This window comes from Vicia villosa, linkage group LG5, assembly GCF_029867415.1.
Source record: "Vicia villosa cultivar HV-30 ecotype Madison, WI linkage group LG5, Vvil1.0, whole genome shotgun sequence".
Classification (NCBI taxonomy): Eukaryota; Viridiplantae; Streptophyta; class Magnoliopsida; order Fabales; family Fabaceae; genus Vicia; species Vicia villosa.
Genome location: NC_081184.1, coordinates 117,075,445 through 117,081,948, shown reverse-complemented (window position 1 = coordinate 117,081,948; position 6,504 = coordinate 117,075,445). Strand labels below are relative to the sequence as shown.

Sequence of the window (6,504 nt, the reverse complement as noted above, 5' to 3'; positions counted from 1 at the left end):
TCAGAGAAGTTCACCAACACGTGTATCTAAAGAAGGAACGGGATTCCTGTTCAGCAAAGCTCCTCTAACAACTTCAAATTCTGGACGAAGTTTCATAAGAAATTGATCTCGCCTACTAGTGTTGTAGACCTCCTGGACATCCGTAAGAGAACTCTTGGGAACATCCACATGTATAATCGCAGAGTGTTCTGTCCACAAATTCAAAAAACCAGAGTAATATTCTTGAACTGACATATTACCTTATTTGTAATTGGCTATCTCGAGCTCTAACTGGAAACGCTTGGCCGCATTGTCCTGATTATAAATACGCTTTAAATAGTTCCACATTTCTTGAGCAGTGGAAAAAGATCGCAAATTATTAATCATCTGAGGATCAATAATACTGAGAATCCAAGTGATAATTTGAGCATCTTTGATTTCCCAGGCATCTAAATCGGTTGTCTCTAACGGTGCCATAGAGATATCATCCAAGTGATTCCATAATCCTTTCCCTTTGACATACATTCGAAACTGAAATTCCCAAGCCGGATAATTTTTACCAGTAAAACGAATACAAAAATTATCTTTTTCTGTTTGTGAAGCCATAGTATAAGCCTAAACAAAACTTGCAATATAATATATATTGCTAAGACTGAATACAGTAGAAAAATAATTTACTGCAACACACTATTTATTTTGTGCAACAAAGTGAAGACAAAAAAAAAAGGTGAAGCCTACTAAAACTTGCCGAACAGTAAACCCTTACCAATAGCACCGAACCAAACACTCTAGCAATAGCCGTTAGCACCGAACCGAAAACTTAGCAATAACAATAGTTATCACCGCTGAATCTTCAATCTGATAGTACCAACAATAGACAATCGACAATCACATTAACAAATTGCGATAAACATAAGACCAAGATTGCAAGGCATTAAGGGAAATCGCAAAGACAAAATCTCGAGACGCGAAAACGCAGAATCAAAAGCAGTTATAGGTTTCGATGAACTGTTTCGAACAAAACCACCGAGGAACAAGATTTCGAGAGCACCAACGAGGAAAAATATTTCGAGAGCACTAGCGAGGAACAAGATTCAAGGAACAAGATTACAAGATTTCGAGGGCGACCCAGTGGGGTGTCGCTGTTTAGCCAAGGTAACAAGATTTAGGTTTGATCGAACCGCTCTGATACCATGTTAGTAAAATCGGCTTGATGCCTTTCTCATTGTATTTGATACTATATATAATAGTGTCGGTAATTACAATTCATAATGACTAATTACAACTCGTAATGACTAATTTCCTATTCTATGAAAGTAAATTATTCACAATAAATACAAGGATTATTTCCTGATTAACAGTTCTCTCATACTTTTAAATCAAGAGTTACAAGAATATTGACCAACATTGTAAATGAGTCACCAACACAGCTATAGCGATAACTAGACATCTCACATTTTAAATTTTTTGTGCACATCCTTGATCTCTAGATTGATTAGTCTTAGCTAGTAAATAATGCATTGCTAAAAATTAAAATTACAGTATTACAGCTAAAAGAAGTTTCTTCATTTGGTTATAACTAAAACCTTTTTGTTTTCTCCATCCAAGATTTGATGCCTTCTGATATATAGAAGGCACGTGAAAAACTATGAAAGAGGTTTATACATGTTGCACATGTGATTTCACACAAGAGAAGGATCAACTGTGTGGATCAGAAAAATATGATTTTGAAATTTCTTTTGAGGTAAAGTTAGAGTTTAAAAACATCTTAAAATTTTTTTTCTAGTTAAACAACATAAAATAAAATTGCAGAATATAGATTGCGGAAATTAAAGAGTTAAAGGGAAAGAGAAGAACATTAAAAATTATAAACACTACTACAAAATGATATACAACAACGCCTAGCTTACCACACCAATAGAATTCACCGTGGTAGAATATATTCAATTAGGCGCTTTTATTTTTTATATTTGACTAAAAGACGTACAAAAACGGTTGTTTAATACAATCGTTGTTGTATTTAACGCATGGTCATGAGTTTGAATCTTCCTGTTGTTGTTCTACTGCCGATTTGCTTCATTTTTTATATTTTATTAAAAGACATACAACAACGGTTGTTTAATACAACCGTTGTTGTATGTAGCGCGTTATTGAGTATATTGAATTTCTTGAGATTCTTCACCTTTCTTAAACAAATCTTTGTCGTCCATTTAGTGCTTATGAACGATCAAGAATCTGCCATTAGCGGTCCACGCATGAAACCTAAAATTTAAATGAACTTCCAACTTGGACGAATTTCATCTTCTACATGCAAACATCATCTTTCATTTTAAACACTCGATTTTTCCACTAAACCAAACTCGGAAATATCATTTCTTCCATAAACAAAACTCGAAAACATAAAATCTTTCATTAACAAATCTACGAACTCCATCATCTCTTCTTCAACGTGAATGAGACAAAGAAAGTATGGATTCAAGTTAGGCTAGTTGTTCTTTTTTTGTTATTATTGGTCTTGTTGTTCTTTTTTGTTATTATTATTATTATTATTATTATTATTATTATTATTATTATTATTATTATTATTATTATTATTATTATTATTATTATTATTATTATTATTATTATTATTGTTGTTGTTGTTGTTGTTGTTCTTTCCTTTGTTATTATTATTGTTGTTGTTCTGTTGGTGTTCTTGTTGATGTTGTTATTTGTTGTTCTTGTTGTTCTTGTTTGTGTTGTTCTTGTTGTTGTTGTTGTTATTGTTGGTGTTCTTCTTGTTTTTGTTGTTCTTGTTGTTGTTGTTATTGTTGGTGTTCTTCTTGTTTTTGTTTTTATTGTTATTGTTCTTGATGTTCTTGTTGTTGTTCTTATTGTTCTTGCTGATGTTGTTGTGCTACCGATGCATTTTTTTATTTATGAAAACATATACAACAACGGTTATTTAATTCAACCGTGGTTGTATGTAGCGCGTACAACAACGATTGTTTAATACAATCGTGGTTGTATGTAGCGCGCTATCCAATTTACTACCACGGGAAATAAACCGTGAATGTAAATAACCCACTTACAACGATCCCCTACATAACAACGCCTAGTCCCGCGTGGTTATATATCTTTTCCAACCGTTGTTATATGCCTTTTCCATAGTAGTGACATGTTCAATAAAAAACGACCTAGTCCTATCTTCAAGAATTGATCAAGAGAGTATCCAATAAAATTTGAGATTTTTCCGTAGATAATACTTAAGAACTCTCTTATACAAGGAAAAATTGAATTCCAACAAAAGAAGACTAGGAATAGAACAATTTGAGTATTTTCTTCCAAATGGTATATTGATACGGTTAGGCCTCTTTCCACAAATGATAGATCGAAGTGGTTAGTCCTTTTTCCACGAAAATTTTGGAGCGGTTAGTCTTCAAGCTTTTAAACAAGCTTTGAAAACTTTTATTATAGGCTGAGCTCACGAACCTTAAACCGTGGTTTTATCACGGACTAACTAATAACCTAAAAGATTTTAATATCGGCCTAATCTCGAACCTTATCCAAACTTTTAATACTAGGTTAAGTTTTATTCGACCATCGGTTGGCGAGAGAGAGAGAGAGAGAGAGAGAGAGAGAGAGAGAAGTGTCAAAACACGATTCTGGATGTTTGAAATGAGAGAAGAGACCTCCATTTAAAAGCTAGAGGTTGGCTCAAAATAATTCCTTTCTAGTTTCCGAGGAGCAAAAAGGTATCATTCATGATAGAAACATGAAGGATTTCTTATGCTTATCATCTGAGGTTGCTAATATCCTAGACAAGAAGACTCTTGGTGGCAAAGTAGCTCTTAAGGTAGACATAACAAAGGCATTGGACACAATCAATTGGGAATTTCTCATATAAGTCTTAAAAAGATATGGTTTCAACTCTATCTTCTGTCATTGGATCACCTTTATTCTTGAATCCGCTAAAATGGTTGTTGCTCTTAATGGCTCTCTTTATGGTTTCTTTGCGTGCAAGAGAGGGTTCAGACAATGGGACCCTCTCTCCCCTCTCCTCTTTTGCCTGGCAGAGGATGTCTTGAGCAGAAATCTTTCTAACTTGGTTCTTTATGGAATTCTAGCTCCAATCAAGGCAACCAAAGAGGTTTGCATTCTCTCTCATATATTTTATGCAAATGATATTTTAGTTTTCTATAAAGGCAAACCTTCCAATATTATTTCCCTTAAGCAATTGTTCTCAAATTACTGTGTAGCTTTTTGTCAAGACATCGATTCTCAAAAGTCAGCTATATTCCCAAGCTCTATGAATAATAGTAGAGCTTATAATTTCATTCATCTCACTGGTTTTACTAGGGATTCTCTACCATTCTCCTACTCAGGGTTCATATTTTCAAAAGGTTAGGAAAATTCATCTTCAAGCCCTTCCTAATAAAGTTATAGCAAAGTTATCTGCTTGGAAAGGTTATGTCCTCACTTATGTTGGTAGAGTTTTTTTAATTAAGTCTATTATCCGAAGTATGTTATATCATTCCGTTACAATTTATTCTTGGCCAGTTTCCCTTTTGAAGTCGATTGAGCAGTCCACTAGAAATTTCATATTGAATGGAAATGTCCATTCTAGAAAAATGGTCACATTAGCTTGTAAAAAAGTTTGTCAATCTATGAAAAATGGGGGTATGTGCTTAAAGTCTCTTATTACTCTGAATGAAACCACAAATCTGAAGCTTGGGTGGGATATGCTTATTGGAGTGGAGCATTTCGCCAAAGTTGTTCAAGCTAGGGTTCTTAGGAGCAATGGTACTATAAGGCATCACATATTCCCCTCTTTAAGGTATAGCTTAAAGCCAGAGTGCAACTTCCCGAGGTCCAAGATTGTTAGGCTGATTGGAAATGGCAGGCAAATGAAGTTTTGGAAAGACTCTTGGTGTGGAGAGCCTCTGTTGCAAAAGACTGGTTTATTTGTTTTAGAAGCTTACAATATTGATCATGACTCTGTCCTTGAAGACTTTTGGCACAATGGGGCTTGGTCCTTTCTTGTTTTTTGGTGGGATGTTTTTCCTTTCTTATCTCAGGATTCTGCACTTCATTCCAACTCTTATTGATAACTCCTTACATGCTTATTTTTCTACAATTCTTTGAGAAATTGAAATTTCTAGAGATAAATTATGGCTTAAGCTTTGGATTGAGAATGACTTTCTTTTGGCAGTCCATGTTTTTTCAAAGGATTCATTAGTTCCTTAGCATCTATAAAGTAGATGGATACATTGTAAAAGTATTATAGCTAGTTTTTCTTTTATTATAACTGATATTTATAGGGAAGGAAACACCTGTGCAAAATATTTTGCTAACCTTGGCCATATTTCACACACTTTGAATTTTTTTTATTGCATTCCTCTAGTAATTAGAAGTGACTTTGTAAAAAAAAAAGGCTAAGTTTGCTTTTTTTCTGATTTGTTTCATCGTAAGAAGGTTTTACCCTAGTCCTCCCACTCTCTTTTTTGTGTAACACCTTTTATTTTCCAATATATGATCTTTATTTAAAAAATAATAATGGATAGGTCGTTAGTTGATTTAATTACTCTTTGTGAAAAGACTGAATCAACTTGCTTCCTACATTCAAACCTACCACATCTCAACTCGGTTAGTTGGACTCCAATTTCGTAAAACTTTCTCTTTTTCCTACTTTACTATATTAACAAGCAACATTCTAATAAATATAGTTACAACAAGTAAAGTAATTAATATGTAAAAAAATCAACTTCTAACACTCCTCCTTGAGATATTTTTTGAATACTACAAGCATCGATCTCATATCTTAAAACTTTCCGTTGGAAATACCTTTGGTCATTATATTTGCAATATGATTTTATGAGTTGCAATGCTCCAAATTGATTTCCTTTGACTTTTCAGCTTCTCTAACATCATGATATTTAACCTTGTTAAGTTTGGCTCTTCCATGATGTACTGGATTCTTAGCTATGGTAGCATATTCGTTATCCACCCATATGATACGAGCTTTGTTTTGAAATTGTCTCACATCTGTTAAAATCACCCGAAGTAAAATAGTTTGATTTGTTGTTGCAGCAGCACAAATATACTTCGCTTCAGTTGATGATTGGTCGACAACTTCTTTTTTCTTTGAATTCCATGAGAACACGACACTTCCAGATGAGAAAACATAACCTGAAGTATTTTTCGCATCATCTACATTTCCAACCCAGTCGTTATCTGTATATCCTTGGAGGCCTCCACTTTCATATTTCATAAAACACAAACCATACTCATATGTACCCTTTATGTAGCTCAAACTCTCTCAATTGTACCAAGATAAACTTGACTTGAAGAATGCATGAACCTGGAAAGTAAGCTGGAAGGCAACATTATATCAAGTTTAGTTGCTGAAAGATAGAATAAAATTCCAATTATATTTCTATAAATAGAAGCATCTGCACTATTATCACCATCATCCTTTGGTAATTTTTCATTCACAACCGGAGGTGTGGAAACAGACTTGTATTTATCCATATGAAACTTAATTAA

The 6,504-nt window shown here is 33.8% G+C and overlaps 1 protein-coding gene across 1 annotated transcript; it reads right to left on the bottom strand.

Annotated features, from left to right (window-relative positions):
• On the bottom strand, positions 1 to 585 carry LOC131605232 (uncharacterized). Its single transcript, XM_058877613.1, has 2 exons — positions 309 to 585; positions 1 to 188 (listed from the first exon to the last, which is right to left on the bottom strand). Exons 1-2 carry the CDS (start codon positions 583 to 585, stop codon positions 1 to 3), a joined length of 465 nt encoding a protein of 154 aa, XP_058733596.1.
• Positions 586 to 6,504: the final 5,919 nt, after the last annotated feature.

Bases quoted from the DNA above. Each gene is read 5' to 3' on its own strand.
- LOC131605232 (XM_058877613.1), bottom strand. From the start codon at position 585: ATGGCTTCACAAACAGAAAAAGATAATTTTTGTATTCGTTTTACTGGT. The intron at 189-308 runs GTATTTATAATC...ATTTGTGGACAG, and splicing joins AATGTGGAACTATTTAAAGC to AACACTCTGCGATTATACAT.